Raw genomic sequence first — 19,921 nt, 5'->3', positions numbered from 1 at the left:
GGGGGGCCTGTATTTATTTGAACCTTCCAAATACTATATCACTAAATCGATAAGCTGTAACCTAATATCTTTGAAATACGGTATCTAACCAGATTCTTGATATGGATGCCATTGCCTTAACCTCCAGTAATACTATGAGGAAGTCGTTTTGAACCAGGTAACCAGGTTGTCCTTCACTTAAAAAATATGCAGGAATTTTTTTTTGTGGGTCTGGTTTTTCGTCCCCTTGTCTCACTAGCTCTGATTTCTCAGGTTCAGGTTAGTTTTCTGTGTTCCACGCGTTTGTAGTGTATTTTATCAGCCAAAATAAAGGCCTGTTTTCTGTTAAATCATTCTCCTGCATCCATGTCTGCGTTTGAGTCCACTCCTCTCTCTCTGCACGATTTGCCCCTGGAAATTGTGACATTATTAACCTCTTGCTCTCTTTGACAGTGTGTCTTTTGTCCTGTTTTTATCCCCTTACCCTCAACTAGTCATGGAAGATGGCCGCCTCTCCCTGAGCCTGATTCTGCTGGAGGTTTCTTAATGTTAAAAGGGAGTTTTTTCTTCCCACTGTTGCCAAGTGTTTGTTTACAAAGGTTCATCTGATTGTTGAGGTTTTTTCCTGCATTATGGTAAGATTTTTATATTATTACAATATGAAATATCTCGAGGTGACTGTTGTTGTGATTTGGCACTATATAAATAAAATGGAATTCAACTGAAGACGGACCACTTTAAACACTTCCACCTAAACTGGAAAAGTGCTGCTTTCATATTAAAATTTAGCCATGGTGAAAAGAAAATTGACAAAAAGGAGGAGGTTGTTAGTGCAATGCGTACCCACATCAAGTATGCGAAGTGAATGCTTCTTTTTCTTTAAGGGTGGGAAGGTAATTTGTAAAAACAATAATTCCCACTGCAGTAACTAAAGCTCACTGCAGCCTACACTAAAGTAATCAACATTCAGATTGAGCATCTGAACAAACAGGCAACATGGGGAAAATAGTATTTGTGAAATTAATGATAGTCTGATATATTGTATTAGCTTTATTTTGAATTGTGCAAGTCTTTGCTGTGTTGTTTCACGTTATCGCCTTATTAAAATGTGACATTACAAAAACTGTCCATTGGGTGTTGCTGTGTGATAGATGCTAGATTGTTTTGAAACATTGTTAAGACTAATAACACTGCTTAGTCTGAGAGTGAGAGAGGGACATACTCTGTTACAAAATGAGTGAAGAAGGAAGCAAACAGTGGGGACGGGGCATAACATCTATATATGTGTTATGCCCCGTCCCCACTGTTTGCAGGAAGAGGACGGGTTTAGCTGATATCACAGGAAAAAAAATCTGATTACTGAAAAGGAAAATGAAGAACATATTTGTGCAATGCCTGCTCTGTAAGTAAAAATGTGTTTAAATGCCTTTGTACTGTACTGTCTGCTCTGATCAAAAGAAATAAGATGATGACAACAAGAATAGAAAAACGAAGATGATAATTATATTTGGTTTTAATTCTGCTTATCTACTGGGGTTGGTCCTGTTGGTTCTTTTGTTTCAGAACTAAGGTGAGAAGTGAAGCACAAACTGAAAATTCTCAGATGTACAATTTGCATTTCGCAGTGTAGTTTTATTTACACCAATTTCCGTGATCACATTCATAAAAGGCATAAAAGACCTAAAAAATTGTTTTGAAGGTTCAGATTGTAAATTTTTGTATGAGCTTGGACAGCTGATTTTTTTTATGATTTTTATGATTCACTTTCATGAAAAGTACCTGGAAGTTGAAAACAGTGTAAAAATGTTTTGCGTTATTCTCAGGTCAACCAACATATATGTAGTCAGAGCCACGATTTCCTGCGTAAAAAGATGCTTTTTATTTTTTCTTTTAATTTTCCCCATTTAAAAAAAAATCCATTATGGTGGTATGAATGCATTCATACCACCATAATGAATTTTTTTTTTAGTAAAAAACGCCTAATTTGTAATCAAAACTTATTTCAATTCAATGTTTTAATTTGGGGATTTAACTGAAGTATTGCTCAGCTTTGTTGCAATTACAACCACTACTCTCGCCTCCTTTTTTCTTTATATTATGGCATTGTTAACTTTAACAACAATCAATAAGGATTTAAACTTTCACAGTTAATCTGAATACCAAATGACTTTTTTTTATGAATTGATTATATGTAAAACGTTAGACTTGAAAGCGGATATACAGTGGGGCAAAAAAGTATTTAGTCAGCCACCGATTGTGCAAGTTCCCCCACCTAAAATGATGACAGAGGTCAGTAATTTGCACCAGAGGTACACTTCAACTGTGAGAGACAGAATGTGAAAAAAAAATCCATGAATTCACATGGTAGGATTTGTAAAGAATTTATTCGTAAATTAGGGTGGAAAATAAGTATTTGGTCACCTCAAACATGGAAAATCTCTGGCTCTCACAGACCTGTAACATCTTCTGTAAGACGCTTTTCTGTCCCCCACTCGTTACCTGTATGAATGGCACCTGTTTGAACTCATCATCTGTATAAAAGACACCTGTCCACAGCCTCAAACAGTCAGACTCCAAACTCCGCCATGGCCAAGACCAAAGAGCTTTCGAAGGACACCAGGAAAAGTATTGTAGACCTGCACCAGACTGGGAAGAGTGAATCTACAATAGGCAAGCAGCTTGGTGTGAAAAAATCAACTGTGGGAGCAATCATCAGAAAATGGAAGACATACAAGACCACTGATAATCTCCCTCGATCTGGGGCTCCACGCAAGATCTCATCCCGTGGGGTCAAAATGATCATGAGAACGGTGAGCAAAGATCCCAGAACCACACGGGGGGACCTGGTGAATGACCTGCAGAGAGCTGGGACCAAAGTAACAAAGGTCACCATCAGTAACACACTACAACGGCAGGGAATCAAATCCCGCAGTGCCAGACGTGTTCCGCTGCTGAAGCCAGTGCATGTCCAGGCCCGTCTGAAGTTTGCCAGAGAGCACATGGATGATACAGCAGAGGATTGGGAGAATGTCATGTGGTCAGATGAAACCAAAGTAGAACTTTTTGGTATAAACTCAACTCGTCGTGTTTGGAGGAAGACGAATACTGAGTTGCATCCCAAGAACACCATACCTACTGTGAAGCATGGGGGTGGAAACATCATGCTATGGGGCTGTTTTTCTGCCAAGGGGACAGGACGACTGATCCGTGTTAAGGACAGAATGAATGGGGCCATGTATCGTGAGATTTTGAGCCAAAACCTCCTTCCATCAGTGAGAACTTTGAAGATGAAACGAGGCTGGGTCTTCCAACATGACAATGATCCAAAACACACCGCCCGGGCAACAAAGGAGTGGCTCCGTAAGAAGCATTTGAAAGTCCTGGAGTGGCCTAGCCAGTCTCCAGACCTCAACCCCATAGAAAATCTGTGGCGGGAGTTGAAAGTCCGTGTTGCTCGGCGACAGCCCCAAAACATCACTGCTCTCGAGAAGATCTGCATGGAGGAATGGGCCAAAGTACCAGCTACTGTGTGTGCAAACCTGGTAAAGACCTATAGTAAACGTTTGACCTCTGTTATTGCCAACAAAGGTTATGTTACAAAGTACTGAGTTGTATTTTTGTTATTGACCAAATACTTATTTTCCACCCTGATTTACGAATAAATTCTTTACAAATCCTACCATGTGGATTCATGGATTTTTTTTTTTTTTTTTTTTTCACATTCTGTCTCTCACAGTTGAAGTGTACCTCTGGTGCAAATTACTGACCTCTGTCATCATTTTAGGTGGGGGAACTTGCACAATCGGTGGCTGACTAAATACTTTTTTGCCCCACTGTACTTTGTTTTTCTGACAACTGACTGTAAGTGTAATTTCTTCTAGTTCTGATCACTCTGCTGTTTTGCACAACAAATCAAGCTCGTCTGACTGTGAGTCCCAGCAGCTCTCAGTTCTTTGAAGGAGACTTTGTGTCTCTGAGCTGTGAGGAGGACGACAGCTCTGCTGGATGGACTCTGAGGAGAAACACAAGCAGACGGCAGAGGACTCAGTGTGGAGATGGGTGGGGAAAACCAGCTGGATCTTCCTGTAAGATCAGTCACATCTACAAATGGGAGACTGGAGTTTACTGGTGTGAGTCCAGAGAGGGTCCCATCAGTAACATGGTTAACCTGACAGTCACTGGTAAGCTGAGTGTGTGGAGTTAGTGTTGATGAAGCTGTGTGTAAATGGATGAAATGCTGTAGTTTGTCTCTGTGTTGAGGTGGATCAGTGATCCTGCAGAGTCCTGTCCTCCCTGTGATGGAGGGAGATGACGTCACTCTGCTCTGTAAAACAAAGACCACTCCCTCCAACCTCCCAGCTGCTTTCTATAAAGATGGCTCCCTCATCAGGAAGCAGCCTACAGGTCACATGACCATCCAGCATGTTTCCAGGTCTGATGAAGGCCTCTACAAGTGTGACATCAGCGGTCATGGAGAGTCTCCATCCAGCTGGATCACTGTCACAGGTGACACACTCACCTGTCTGTGTTTCTGCAGCTTTCAACATTCACAATGTGACGACAACTTAATGACTGTGTTTGCTTTATTTTAGGGGAACACACCACCACACCTCCACCTGGTTCCACCTCCATCACTCTTCCTCCATTGCTCTCTCCTCATGTTGTCTCTGTGTGGTCATCTGTTGGATCAGTCTGTGTTGTGACTTTACTGGTGTTACTGGTTCTGCTGGTGAAACGACTTGTTCACAAAAAATTTAAAGGTGATGAGATTTTGGGCTTTTCGTTTATCCAGTTATCAAGTTTTATATACATGCATTTGGTTCCAAACATCATCTGTTATTCTTCTTGGCAATAAATAAAGTCCCCAGTAAGACATGTACAAAGTAAATTATATTGCTGTTCATTGTGGTTCTTCATCAGAACTTGAAGAAAATGACATCACAGAGGATATCACATATAGTGATATCAAAATCTCAAATCGTCAACATAAGCTAATAAGGGGGAGCAGAGGTACTGTATTATGTCCTTTGTATGTGTTTGATTTAATAGTTAAAGTAAAGAAGGTAAAGTGAAATGTGATTCATATAGACATTTTCAAGATAAATATCACAGTGTCTTAGAGCAGAATGACCTGTTTCTTAAACAGAAATGGACCAAAAAGTAAGTTTAAAAAGCTGAGGTTTTAGCTGCTTTTAAAAAATGCCACTGAGTTCACAGATCTCTGTGGGAGCGAGCTCCAGAGTCTATGAGCCACTGTCTCCATGCAGAGCTCTAAAAATCAAAACCAGTATCGTATATGTGTCTCTGAAGCTAATAGGGAGGCAGTGCAATTGAATTATCAATGGTGTGACATATAATTACAACCTAAAGAAGTGGAGTCTTCCATTAAACAAATTAGTTTCTCGCCAAAATTCACTTTTGGTGTTCAGCTTCAATCGAGGTTTTCGCAAGCAACATTTACAGAGCCAATTCCTGTAATATTTAATAAGTCTTAGGATTAGTGCCATGGGTGAGGTTTGAGGTAAAACTGCATTTTTAAGCCTTTCAAAATATAAATAAAAGCATAATGCAATCATTTGAAAATCTTATAAACCCTCATTTAGAAAATGTATTATTTTCTCTGTTACACTATGAATAAAGCGTATAGAGTATAGAAGTATAGACATAGATTTTGTGAGTTTCATAGGCTTAAAAGTACATCTTTTTTAGAGTTAAAGTCTGTCCACCTCCATTTACTGTTATTTTGGTTTTGTCATCTTGGTCAATCCATTAGAGAAAGAAGAAAAACAAACATCTATTAATTGAAAAAGCAGGTATTCAGTATATTCAGATAGTCTGTTGGCATCATTTTTTGGACATATCCGCCACACAAACTGCCTATTCTTAATCCTTTATGTTATTCAATTTCAATTAATGTGCATCTTAAATAATTAACTGTATTTATCTTAGATAAAATGTGTTTTAGGGATGCATTCAAAACTCATCCTATAAATGTTCACAGCGTTCAAACGTTGAATGTCAACAAATTACACGGTTGTTTTTTACATGCTTACTGCATGTGTTTCAGCCGGTGGTTAGTCTGTTAACATAAGCCAGCAGCTCTGTGGTTGTCCACTTTCCTATTTCTGATGTAACACTTCAACGGCTCAGGATTTACTGCAGGGCAGTAAAATATATATATTTTTTTTTAACTCTGTTTAGGCACAATAAATATTAAAAAAGTTACTGACTATTTGCGATCTTAATTTTATGAAGTTAATTATTTTTGAGGTGGTATGACATCTTAACATCTTCACCAGTTGGTGCATTCCCACCATTATCAGCATCTCTCCATCCTCTATAAACACTCTGATCTGGGTCAGAGTGAGTATCAGATCTGTTTTCATTTTCAAAATAGTAAATTTATGTAAGAAAAACTCTCCAGTTCTTCATACCTATCATCTGTCTTACTTGTACCTGGGATAAGGTGCCTGCAAGATCTGCACAAAGCAGCTGTTTCACTGCTAGTTGCTGATGGAAGAAATGTTTTCATTCATTTTTTTTCATTATGTCCAATTTAAATTTGAATACTGGAAACAAAATAATAATTTTGCAATATAATTTAGATATTAACATTAGTAGCTATATGACTGTTCTGCCTGCAGTGATTTTCTCCATGTGTGTTTTATTGTGCAGAGACTGAACCAGCTGCAGTCTACTCAGCAGTGAGAACTGAAGACGTCAATTATGGGCAAATCACCATCAAAGAGAAGCAAAGAAAATCAAAGAAAAGAGGTAAAGCTGTACTTCTTTGTCTTCATCATGGATAAAAAATGAGAAAAGTAGTCCAGCAGGTGTTGAGATTTCTGTCTGAATCAGTGTGACACTGTTTACTAATTACTGTTGATCAAAGCATCTTTATTTAAACAGGGGTGAAGTCATGAATCGATTAACAGGGACTTGCATTTAAGAGTGAGATCACCAGTTTTCTCTCCCTGATAAAAACTGATGCAGACACATTCCTTTCATCAGATTCACAAAGCTGCGTGCATACATGCCTCAGCTTTAATTAACTTCACACATGCAAAAAGTGTGATTTCCGCTCTTATCTATAGACGTGAAAGGTTCAGCAACAGCTGAAGCACAGACACAAAGTTTATTGTCTGTTTAGGCTTGTAACACCCCCATACTTTGTTCATCATTTCTGTGCATCATGTGAAGTTATGGCAGAAGTCTTGACTCCTATCTTTAATCAAATGACAGTGATTATAGGTTTGCATCAAAACCTATAATAGAATATAGAAATAGAATAGAAATATAGCATAGAAATATCTGCAAAATAAAAGCACAGCACAGTTAGAAATTTTGCATGTTGTGTCACGTACACACATCCCGTGATTTTAGCATGTTTTCAGGACAGTAAAAGAGTCAAATAAATTTGCAATATACCTATAAATGTTAACGGTTTCTGTCAACTATTTAACATTTTTATTTGGTGCTTTCTGCAGCAGCATTACACACGTGTGTGTGTTTCCTATTTGTACAATATATAAAAGAAGTGTAAATAATCAAAATTGTTTTTGTGTTGTATTTAATGTAGTACCAGTATGATCTTACTACTGCACTGATGTCTTCCTTGTGTGTTTTATTGTTCAGAGTGTGAACCAGCTGCAGTCTATTCATCAGTGCAAACTGGAGACGTCAGTTATGATCAGATCACCATCAAAGAGAAGAAAAACAGATCAAAGACCAGAGGTACAGCTGCTCTTCTTTGTCTCCATCATGGTTCAGAACAAGTGTTTTTGTCCTTCACAAAGATGGTATTTGTTGTAAATATTGAGATGCTATTTGACAATCTGTAGCGGTTACTGTTAGCTGTCACATTTTGCAGCATGAGTTCTCCATGAGTGTGATGATGGTGAGAGTTCAAACAAGAGATCCATACAGGACAGACGTTGTGAAGTGCAGTCAGTGATTTTAGTTGTGTTATGAACAAGTTATGAACAAGTTGTGTTATGAATAAGTTGTGTTATGTTATGAACATGCCATAACACAATAAGTAATCCTGCTTTTAACACAGCAAAATTAAGTCCAGCAACTTAATTAAACAAATATCGGCTTAGTTCAAATGTTTAAATTCACATCATTTCATCACAAAGATGCTTTAAATCATATTTATCCCAAGGGCGTAGATTTGGTTTTGGCATTGGTGGGGACGGATGATTCAACCACCAAACCCTGTTTCTTTTTTTTCCTTTTTGTCTTTGCTTCTTGATAAAAAAAAAAAGGGAGAAATATACTTGCCTACAGTAGCGGTTTTTGATACGGGCGACACGGGCAGTTGCCCGGGGTGGCATCGTGGTGGGGGGCGGCATCACGGGCATCGGCAAAAAAAACCCCAATGCTCGTATTCATGCTGCCCCGACATCATGCCAGCGCATATTGGGAATGTCACAGGCACTAATCGGTTTTCTATCTCCCATTTGCTGGGAGTAAGGGCGGCCTCCGTTTGCGAGGTGCGCCTGCTGCTTGCGGCGCAGAGAGGAGAGGGCGGGGCGGCGGGGATTCTCTGACCGGCTGGAGCAGCATCTAATAACCAACTCACAAAATAAAACAAAATAAAAACAAACCAACAAACACAAAAACACCAGACATTATGATACAGACTTATAATTTGCACCGATGTTTTTTCAAAATTCTATACGCGAAAAGTGAGCGCGAGAGTTTGTACGTGTTTTGGAGTTTGCATGTGTTTTTTAGTTTGCAAGTGTTTTGGATTTTGCAAGTGTTTTGGAGTTTGTACATGTTTTGGAGTTTGCAAGTGTTTTTTAGTTTGCAAGTGTTTTGGATTTTGCAAGTGTTTTGGAGTTTGTACGTGTTTTGGAGTTTGCAAGTGTTTTAGATTTCGCAAGTGTTTTGGAGTTTGCAAGTGTTTTGGATTTTGCAAGTGTTTTGGAGTTTGCATGTGTTTTGGATTTTGCAAGTGTTTTTTAGTTTGCAAGTGTTTTGGATTTTGCATGTGTTTTGGAGTTTGTACGTGCTTTGGAGTTTGCAAGTGTTTTTTAGTTTGCAAGTGTTTTGGATTTTGCAAGTGTTTTGGAGTTTGTATGTGTTTTGGAGTTTGCAAGTGTTTTGGATTTTGCATGTGTTTTGGAGTTTGTACGTGCTTTGGAGTTTGCAAGTGTTTTTTAGTTTGCAAGTGTTTTGGATTTTGCAAGTGTTTTGGAGTTTGCATGTGTTTTGGAGTTTGCAAGTGTTTTGGATTTTGCATGTGTTTTGGAGTTTGTACGTGTTTTGGAGTTTGTACGTGTTTTTGAGTTTGCAAGTGTTTTGGATTTTGCATGTGTTTTGGAGTTTGTACGTGTTTTGGAGTTTGCATGTGTTTTTTAGTTTGCATGTGTTTTGGAGTTTGTACGTGTTTTGGAGTTTGTACGTGTTTTTGAGTTTGCAAGTGTTTTGGATTTTGCATGTGTTTTGGAGTTTGCACGTGTTTTGGAGTTTGCATGTGTTTTTTAGTTTGCAAGTGTTTTGGAGTTTGTACGTGCTTTGGAGTTTGCAAGTGTTTTTTAGTTTGCAAGTGTTTTGGATTTTGCAAGTGTTTTTTAGTTTGCAAGTGTTTTGGATTTTGCATGTGTTTTGGAGTTTGTACGTGCTTTGGAGTTTGCAAGTGTTTTTTAGTTTGCAAGTGTTTTGGATTTTGCAAGTGTTTTGGAGTTTGTACGTGTTTTGGAGTTTGCAAGTGTTTTAGATTTTGCAAGTGTTTTGGATTTTGCAAGTGTTTTGGATTTTGCATGTGTTTTGGAGTTTGTACGTGTTTTGGAGTTTGCATGTGTTTTGGAGTTTGCAAGTGTTTTGGATTTTGCATGTGTTTTGGAGTTTGTACGTGTTTTGGAGTTTGCATGTGTTTTTTAGTTTGCAAGTGTTTTGGAGTTTGTACGTGCTTTGGAGTTTGCAAGTGTTTTTTAGTTTGCAAGTGTTTTGGATTTTGCAAGTGTTTTGGAGTTTGTACGTGTTTTGGAATTTGCATGTGTTTTGGAGTTTGCAAGTGTTTTGGAGTTTGCATGTGTTTTGGAATTTGCATGTGTTTTGGAGTTTGCAAGTGTTTTGGAGTTTGTACGTGCTTTGTCTCTAGGGGCCACCGTAGTAAAGGGATCAATAACAATTTAAAATTTACAGTTTGATGATTTAAAGTCTCACACAACCCGTTGAAAAGGGGAGGGGGACATGATGCTTCCAAATAGAGCACATTTCATTTATATTGTTGTAAATCCAAGCCCATTATGTATTCATGATTTGAATTCTGGGTTGTGTGAAATCTCAGAAATGCACCCTAGACAAAGTGAATCTGTGAACTAAGGTGTAGGTGTGTTTGGTTATGTTGTGGTGATCCTTGGGTTGAGATGGGTGTTCATACTGGAGTGCAAAATTAAAACCAATGGAAGATGGACAAGAAAAGCTCAAAGCCATCAGGTGCTCAGTTTAGAAAAAAGAGAAAAGAAGAGGAGGAGAAATGAGCAAAAGATACAGGTAAGCAGATGTGTGATTGGATAATGGCAGGTCATCCTGAACCAATCAGAATCAGAATACTTTATTAATCCCTAAGGAAATTATGTGGGTTACAGTTGCTCCAAGAAGAAATGGTAAAAAATAGTATCAGTAACAGATTAAACTCCAAACAATACATTATGTTACAGATTTTAGTATTAATTAGTCAGTGTCAATTGTTGATTTGTCCTGTTCTCATTGTATGACAAAATATGATGGCTGTTTGCATACTATGCATACTCTCTCTCTCTTCATATGTGTGTGTGTGTGTACAACAGCTTTATGTTAATGTATAATCCTTAATATGTTTTGTCTGTGTGTGTGTGTGTGTGTGTGTGTGGGGGGGGGCGCCAGAGGGAGTGTTCGCCCAGGGCGCCAAACAGGCTAGGACCGCCACTGCTTGCCTACATATGCTATTTTACATGCTTTTAAACCATTTAAAATTACAATTTATAGTTCTCCTCTCGTTAACTGAGATAAACTGCTGGCATATTTGTTTTACATCTATACTACCCAGTCTCTCCTAGTGGACATGGCAACACGTTATTCGTGGTTAGACTGATGTGGGCCAAAGCCTAGCATAGCCTGTAACGATACTATGAGGGACACATTTTATGAGTTGAACTTGACTTTAAGTGACTTACAGGTTTCTTTGAAAAATACTTTCTTATATCCAGGTTCTTGCTTTTTGGGTGAATGAGACGTTGACATATCTTTTTTTTCCTTCTATCGGATTTATTTTTCTTTACTCGAAGAGATCAAATTATTGGTGGGGACAATTCAATAATCGCTGGATATTGGTGGGGACGTGTCCCTTCCGTCCATGCCAAATCTACGCCCATGATTTATCCTATATGTTATTGTGTTAAAAAGTCAGGATTAAATATATTCAATGGCTCTAAGGTGACTCACAATAACATATCTATAACCTCTTCTTTCTGAAGCGCTTTTTGAACTGTGATCTGAGCCTGACAGTCAGTGCTGCCCCAAACTAGATTCATGGTTCGGACATACAGCTCTTTATACTCTAGGGCATTGACAGGATCTAGCACATTACAGGGTTTTTTTACCCCAGAAAATTCTGAGTCTTAATAGCAGACAAGATTGCAGCAAAACTCATGAAAATGAGTTCAGTAAAATATAGTAAATATAGTGTATAATAATAATAGTATAATATAGTAATATAGTAAATGGACAATGTGTATTTTCTGTCAAACTGTCCTTTAACAACATTAATAAGTTTTTAATGTTTTAAGCTCTGTATTTGAAACCATACAAGCTACTTCCTCCTGTCTTTATCTGCACACGGAATTTGTATTTAGATAAAGAGTGATTTCAATTCACAGTGCTGATGATCATGTATATATAGTCTGACAGAGTGTTGATCTACACAGTACTTTGTGGTAAAATGCATGTTTTTTTCATGTTCATCATGAATGACTAGAAATAACGGGTGGGTGTTTTTCTGAAACAGGAAAGATGACCACAGGGGTTCTGAAACCTGCTGACAGTTTCTAAGAAATCTGCTCATGATGCTGACTGGGAAATAATAACTGTTCTTTTAACACACATCCTGTATACTGACAGCACTTTAAGTTTCACAACTTGCATTCATGTCTTTTCAGACATTGTTCCTCAAAAAGCCTCAAAAACCTTTTAATTTGTTGATAGTGCATGCAACAACTAACATAGTGACTAAAAAGTAGAGGTAATAGCATTAATAGATTATTGACCCTTATGTGGAACCATGAGGAGAACACAGCCAACTTCTGAAGTCTGGTCGCCTACAATCAGTGTTAAAGCCCTGGATGTTTCTCACATGTTTAAGAATGAGTCTTGGGTCAACTTTCAGCCTGGACATTATTATTTATTTTTATCTGGTCATATGGTGCTCTATATCTCATTTGTGCCCATTTCTGTCCAGCACCTTGAGCGTTTACTGAGAAATACTTATCTCTCATCAGGCTGTAAGTCATTATCAGCAGAAGTTTAGAGTAAAACCATTGTGAGACATTACCTGTGATGAGGCATTTGGTGTTAGAACTGAAGAAGATTCTTAGTTGAAAGGTGTGATGTCAAGAAACGTGATGAAGTCCAGTCACATTCTTTCCGAACTCCTACAGATACAGAGATGGTTTTCTTGGGGCTGAAAGAATTATGTTTTTAAATGGGAACTGGAGGAGCTTGGAATGGGCTAATTGTATATGTTATAATTTTAACAAGTGTTTTTAATATAACATGCAACAAAATAAAACCTAAATCACAACCTTAAAGAAATTGTAGCGCCTAAAGAACCAAAACACCAAAATTTTAAAATGATGTTTCTAATATACTTCTCGTATTGAGCAAAGTCTTGAGCCATCCCTCTTTATTAACATTTTGTATCCAAGGAGATGCAAAATAAGAAATTATTTTCTTGTAATACATTATAGTGGTCTTGAGTAATAGTTCTTCAGGCTTCCTGAAGTTTTGTTCTGGACATTGGCTTATTTTTCACTCATTTTCATCCCAATCCTTCTAGTTTCCATTTTCAGAGGGACATTTCTCTTTTTGTTTATTTGTTAAGCCACATAACCCCAACCTGTAAATCACTGAAATACAAGAAATGCACTTAGGAATGAGCCACTTTTGTGTTTACACATAAAAGAAACAAAGCAAAAGTTTTGTTTTCTCCTTGTTTTCTCTATTCGTCTGTGTATACATGCATATTTATACACACAGCTTGCAGCTTGTCTACATCTTTAGACAAGAAAAACAAGGAAGGCCAGCATTCTTAAGTTTCCAGTGAAATTTATTATCCAGTCATATATATATATATGTATGTGTGTGTGTGTGTGTGTGTGTGTGTGTGTGTCTGTGTGTGTGTGTGTGTGTGTGTCTTTGTTCATTTCAGCTGATGGAGTAAAATCTGGAGGTAATGACATCACATACAGTGACCTCAAAATATTACATCATCACCACCACCAGCCAACCAACCGGAGCAGAGGTATTGTTTTGTGTGCTGTGTGTCTGTCAGAATATTGAAGGTCTAGTCAATTAAAAAAATATCAATGATCTCTCTGCTTTTAGCTCAGACAGCATTAGATCATTAAGCCTCTTATGTATTTGCATCCATCCTTTACATTAATGCCATCTTATGCTATCAACAATTGATTGTTGTTGGAAGCAAGTTTGCCTCCCATAGAGACTGTAGCATGTTCATTTCACAGGCGTGTCCATCTCTTTTTAACAATGGTGGAGCTAAGATGCGGAGCTAAGATGCCAGCTGCTTTACTGATTGTTGGCACATTTTGGATAAGCCTCTAGTCTTTGGAAGAGAATTATCATGCTAGACAAGCTTCCCCTGGACCTACTTTCACTTGTCCTCTTATCAGCTACAGCGACTTAAAATTTTAAGGAAATATTTCCCCTCTGTGATATTGGGTGGTTTTTCCATTTACAAGAGTTGAACATGTAATTTGAACAAAATAATTTTGTTTCTGTGGTGAATGTATAAAATCATAGGATCTGCATTCAACAACTTAAAACTGGTTTCATTTATTCTTGTATAGTTGACGTCATACAATCTAGCAAGTGTGTTAGTTTGCTAGACTCACGATATCACAATATCATGTGGGATTTCAAACCACATAACAGGCAGAAAAGCATACACACACCATGTGTATGCTGTTGCTTCATTACATCATCTATATGTCTGGGTGCTGAACTTTATCGTAACACCCGGGCAAACAGCTGAAAGAATTTGGCCCCAGGATTCAGTGTATAATACTACAAAGGATACAGTTTATTAAAGTGATTGAATCTTTTGCTGTGGGTCTTGGGCAAATTACTTTGCCAAAGGATAATGTTGAAGTTTGGATTTATGCTCATATTTAATGATTTATGGGTCCCATGTTAACGTTCAGTGTAAGCACAGGATGTGGTTTGAACTTAGTGAAGAGTTTGAATTTAAGGGAGGTGAAAGTCTAAAAGTTCAGGCAGTCAGGAAGGAAACCACTGCCTGGTTGTTTTGCACTCTTCGGTCAGTTGCAGCCTTTTTGTTGTTATCCACAGAATTCAGGTTTTTGAGCTGCCCTGCTGGAAATATTTTCAGATTTTGTCTTTCTTTGAGTTTGGATAGAACACCTAATAAAAAGATTACCTATATATGTGAATATGTTTCCAATTTGGATCCTCCAGCTTAAATTTTCGTGGCGCTCATCAGTATGTTTTTTTGAAACAGGGAGGCTCTGAGTCACACTTCCTGGTTGGTCTATTTCACATTATTTGTGACAGTTTGGCTCCAAGACTATTAATGTGAAAATTGAGGCACCACTGATGTGGATTTTTTTTTTTAAATAAATGAGTGAGTTATTTTAACTGTGACTGGTCTCATATTGTTTGAATTGTGTGTTCTTGTGTTTTCAGAGCTTCCATCAAATCCAGATGTTGTCTATTCCTCACTGAAGAAATCTGCAAGTCCAACCTGACAACCAGCTGCTGGTCCACACAGGCCGTCAGACCAGAGGGTTTTCGTTATAAAACAGATGTGTATGTATTCTGTTTGATCTCTTCATTAAATGCACTCACAGAACTGCAGACAGACAAAGAAAAACTGAATGTGGTGATGAGACATTTTGTAAAGAAGCTCAAAAAAAAAAGAAGTAAATGTATTTTTGTCACACTGCCTCTCTATGTCTCTCAGGCCAAAACAGAAACATTATACTGTAAGTATATGCTATGTATTATATCTATAACTGATAAATAAACATAATGTATTTAAAATAATCAGTAACTTGTGGGACCCTGCTGTCGTCTCCACAGCAGAAATCTGTTTTTTTGTGCAGGATCAATAAACTTTGGTCGGACTTGTTGTTCTTCTCGTGTGGTTCTGTGGGTTTCATGAAGCTCTCTGATGGAAAACATGAGTTGCTGTGGCTAACCCATGCACGTCTCCACAGAGCAGATAGAAAACAACAAATATCAATAAAACCACAACCTCAGACTGAGAGCAGCACTAACATCACTCAGTGGCTGGAAACTTCACACAAAAGCTTGAGAAGCTCGTATGTGTCTGTGTACAGTAAGTTTAGATTCAAGGAAATGAAATATGTGAGACTTTAGATGCTGTTTGAAATAAATACGTCTCCATCAACAGATATCTTTCAGATGCATCTTAGTAACTGTGTTGTTGATATGTGTGGTTGTGCTTGCACAGGACACATAGTGAGGACATCTGTCCTCATTCAGTGTGATGATGATGATCTCGGTGTCGATTCAGTCAAAATCGGGGTCAGATTATGCGGCCATAACAAATGCACACTAACATGAATCATGTGTTTCTGAAAGAGAATAACTTCTACTGATATTTATTTATTTTGAATTTCTGCAATACCAAATACCACTGGGACCTGTCATATGACACATTTTTATTATCAAAGAGGTGAAGTAAACCATTCATTCATAATTTAGAATAATCTGGAATGAATCAGGAGAGAAAATCTAAGATTAGCACTGGTTCAGGTGGAAAAGTGAGACTTGCATTTAGCAGCAGTCTGTGTGGAAGCTCGCTTGCATCGCTTGTTGTTGCTTTTTTGTTTGCTTCATTTTTCAAAGCAGCTCCTCGAGTTTGTGTTAGAGTGATTTTTATACAGTGTCTCTCTGGTTACTTCAATCCATGCTTACACGCTCCTCAGTAAAAACATGAATTTAACTTTGTTCTCAGAGAGGTAGGAAGAGGTTTGAGCTCTACATGTTTATTATTATAGGTATGAGGATGAGTGTCATCTGTTCAAACCCAAATAATTATCTGTCTGTAGATGTGATCACGTCAGTTTTGTGCCTAAACTGTCCCCACGGTCTTTCCGGCCACTTTAATTATATACAATCAATAACTGGTCAGTTTACAGCTAACTGTATGTAGCTGATTCCAGCAGCATCCACAGACAGTAAAAAGCACCAACAACAGCTTAAAGCACGGTCTGGTGCTGCCATCTAGTGACACTGAAGAGCTCCAACCACTGATTTTAGGATCATTCTGAGTCACTTTAACTGCCTCGTGTAATTTCGACTTCTTTTTATCTATGTTTAAAAAACTTATATTACACAGACAGACACATCTATACTACAATCATTATAATATGATGGTATGGACATTATAGCGTGACTCATTTTAATCTAACATTTCATTCTTTGCTCAACTAGACTGTGAAAAGCACAGATGTTTACAGCATCTGTATAAAATATTTGTGTAAGTCAAATAGATGCTGCCACTCAGTGTCCTATATAATGTTAATTCAAAGTTTCTTTTCTGCATGTCGATGCTGCAGAAAATTCTTCATCTATGTTTCATGTGATGATCAGCTTTTCTGCTCCAACTGAGCATTCAAAGCCCCTTTTGGCATATTTGCCATGCAGACTGGAATCGAACCACCGACCTCCACGATTAGCAGTTGACTTTGCTCTACCAGGTCTGGATTGGTTTCAAATTTGCAGTGATGTACATTTAAGTCACACTTACTAGCCACTTTATTGGGTACACCCCTTCAACTGCATGTTACTAGAAATATTTAATCAGCCAATCACATGGCAGCAAGTCAATGTATTTAGACATGTAGCAGCTTCTTCTCATGCTTTGTGGACTCCTCAGTACTCAGTCTGAGTGAATTTTAACCTGAGTGTTTGTGAAACTTTTTTCCTCTGTTGGATTTAAGGTGTCGGTCACTGTTTACACTGACCTCAGTGTATTTTAAGTTCTTTTGTGGTTTGAGAAAAGCATTGTTTTAACTCTACTTTGACAATGGTGGGAACTAAACAAAACCTTTGTAATTAAATACTTTGTGTTCTTGTGCAACATTTGTATTATTGTAAAAATCGCTGTAACATCAACAGACGAACAAATTACCAACTACTGACCAAAACATGGTCTTGTGCTGCCAGTGTAGTGAGACTGAAGTGCTGACAACTAAATGAGTCGACTGCAGTTCTCAATAGAAGTTGGACTCTGACAGAAGAGTAAACAGTAAACAAGTATTAGAATATAAAGCTATTACAGTTACTTTCAACAAAAAGAATATTGTGGGGGTGAAAAGACTTATTTTTATCATAAGCACATGTCTAACATTTGCACCAAACCTTGAAAATCCAGTGCAGCACTTTAGCGATGTTTCAGATCCACATCATCAAATGTGCTGAAGCTGTGCGATGCTATCATCTCTATACGGACCTCTGAGTAATATTTCCAGCACCTTGTTGAGTCCATGCCAGGAGGGATTATGTCAGTTCTGAAAGCAAAAAGACGGTTCAATCCAGGACTAACAAAGTGTACCTAAAAATGTGGCCAATGAGTGTATGCACTGTGTAGAAAGACATCAGTCATAGGGCCAGTAGGTGGCAGCAGAGGAGCTTCAGAATGCTCAACAAATGGTGGTTTTCATCTGACCTTTGACCTGTCTGTTGATAATAATGATAACTGTTAATAATAATTTAAAAACTGTCTCACTGTCAACAGCAGATGAGTCTGTTTCTTGTGCATTTTCAGTTCCTGATCCAAAGAGATGGATTGGCTCAGACTGATGATCCAACAGTTTTATTCATGTTCTTTGAGTCATTCCTACTATTCGGTGCCATTTCAGTGTGATCACTCTTCATCAAAAAATACAAAATTTTGAATTATTTTAACATTTCATCTAAAAGAGGGATTTTCAACCTATAAGAAAAATGTATTGGTCCAGCTAAGGATATTATATTATAATATTTTTTAAAATCAAAGTCTTTACCCATGACGTGCCAAATGTCCACCCTGTTACAGGACATTCAATTTTCTATTAATAACTGTTTTGAATACACAGTTATAGTAATATTTACATTTTCTAAAAGCTACAATGTCCCTTTTTAAAATCTGCAAGGAAATTTCATGTTACAGTGCATAGCAATAACAGGGGTGACGGTAACAGGGGGGAGATTTTATGCTAAACTTAGCCATTACTACTAGTATGATGAACAACAAGCTAGTACATGGTGACCACTAAGAACCATTTTTAACATGTTTATTAGCCATATTATAAAAATTACAAAAAAAAAATTGTTTCCACTATTAATAAGCGTAACAGGTTGGACGTGTTATGCTTTGCCACATTACAAAATCTTGCTAAAACATTGAAAAAAGGGTTGATTAAAGAGTGGTACTTACTCGTCTTCTTCTTGAAAGTTTTCCCTCCAAAATATGTTACATCCGGGAGTGTCATGTGACTAAAAGAATAATCAGGTGATGTGTTCTATGGAATTCTTATCAGAGTAACAGGGGTGACAGTTGATTCAGGGACACAACATTTTTTAAAGATTTTAAGTATTAAACATGCATTAATAATAAAAAAGAACATTTGATGAGGAACATTAGAAATAAGCCAATCCAGAAATGATGAAAAATTTAGATTTTTTTTTTTTTTTTAAGTTATATTTGTAACTGAAGTCGAGCAAGCATGACTGGGGACATAGTACTTTAGTGACTTGTGCTAAAATAAAAGTAATTTACTTTTAATGTATTTATCCTGTGTATATATCAATGTGTTCTATGGTAGAGGGGGGTTAAACATACAAGAAAATGGTTTAGAAATAAGCATTAGACAAGTTTTACACTAAATATACCATATTATGTCATTAGGACTCAAATGGCACCGAATAGTAAGAATGACCCCTTTATTCTTTTAATTACGATTACATTTGTGGAACTTTTAGTTTGTTTAATTTTGGCTTTGCTCATCTCTGCTATCTGTTCTGAGGCGAGGATGATGAGGCATTTGCTCCTCAGGTGGTAGAAGTTTAGAAACTGCTCTTCACAAAGACGCTGAAGACCAAAGGCCTGTAGTATGAAGCAGAATTCTGTCTTATGCAGGTAACTTCAGGATTAACCCTGGATTTTTCTGTACTGAATGTTGGTTCACTTTACTCACCTAACCTTTTCCACAGCAGGTGGTAAAATCAAAACAAACAGAAGGCGAGAAAAAGAAAGAGAAAGAGAGAGAACACACCTCGGCAGAAAGTCAGTGAAAACGGGTCCATGACAGAAGCTGGAGTCTTTTATGTGTTTGTTTTTTCATAATGACTTGTTAACAGTGACCAGAGAGAGATTGACAGAGATATACAGACAGACATGTCACCAGTTGCTACTGACAACTGTTCTCTAATTCTTGACTGATGGATGTTCATCTTTTTAGAAAAATAAAGTGAAATAATCTCAATAATTTGTTGGAACTTTTTAAATAATACACTTACCATTCATGGCAGTGTCCTGTTACATGCATACATACAGAGATATAATCATTAAAATATAAGAATGGTCCTTGATGAGTTTGTGACATTTTGTTTTGATTCAGGCATGATATCATCATGTTTTTCGAAAAAATAAATATTCAGATGTCAGTTTCTTTAATTTAATTAC

The 19,921-nt window shown here is 37.5% G+C and overlaps 1 protein-coding gene across 2 annotated transcripts; it reads left to right on the top strand.

Moving 5' to 3' along the window:
• The first annotated feature begins 1,297 nt into the window (after positions 1-1,297).
• On the top strand, positions 1,298-15,605 carry LOC309694187 (uncharacterized protein). Of its 2 annotated transcripts, XM_082514044.1 has the most exons (9): positions 1,298-1,381; positions 3,861-4,160; positions 4,240-4,485; positions 4,572-4,739; positions 4,900-4,989; positions 6,655-6,753; positions 7,615-7,713; positions 13,397-13,489; positions 14,911-15,605. In XM_082514044.1, exons 1-9 carry the CDS (start codon positions 1,351-1,353, stop codon positions 14,970-14,972), a joined length of 1,188 nt encoding a protein of 395 aa, XP_082370170.1. In that variant the 5' UTR covers positions 1,298-1,350; the 3' UTR covers positions 14,973-15,605. The 2 variants fall into 2 exon arrangements, with proteins under 2 accessions (XP_082370170.1, XP_082370171.1); XM_082514045.1 differs by lacking the exon at positions 4,900-4,989.
• The last annotated feature ends 4,316 nt before the right edge of the window (positions 15,606-19,921 follow it).

Source organism: Aulonocara stuartgranti (assembly GCF_965226115.1).
Source record: "Aulonocara stuartgranti genome assembly, chromosome: 3".
NCBI classification, from domain to species: Eukaryota; Metazoa; Chordata; class Actinopteri; order Cichliformes; family Cichlidae; genus Aulonocara; species Aulonocara stuartgranti.
The sequence above is the reverse complement of the archived record's forward strand: the minus strand, read 5'-3'. Positions and strand labels throughout refer to the sequence as shown.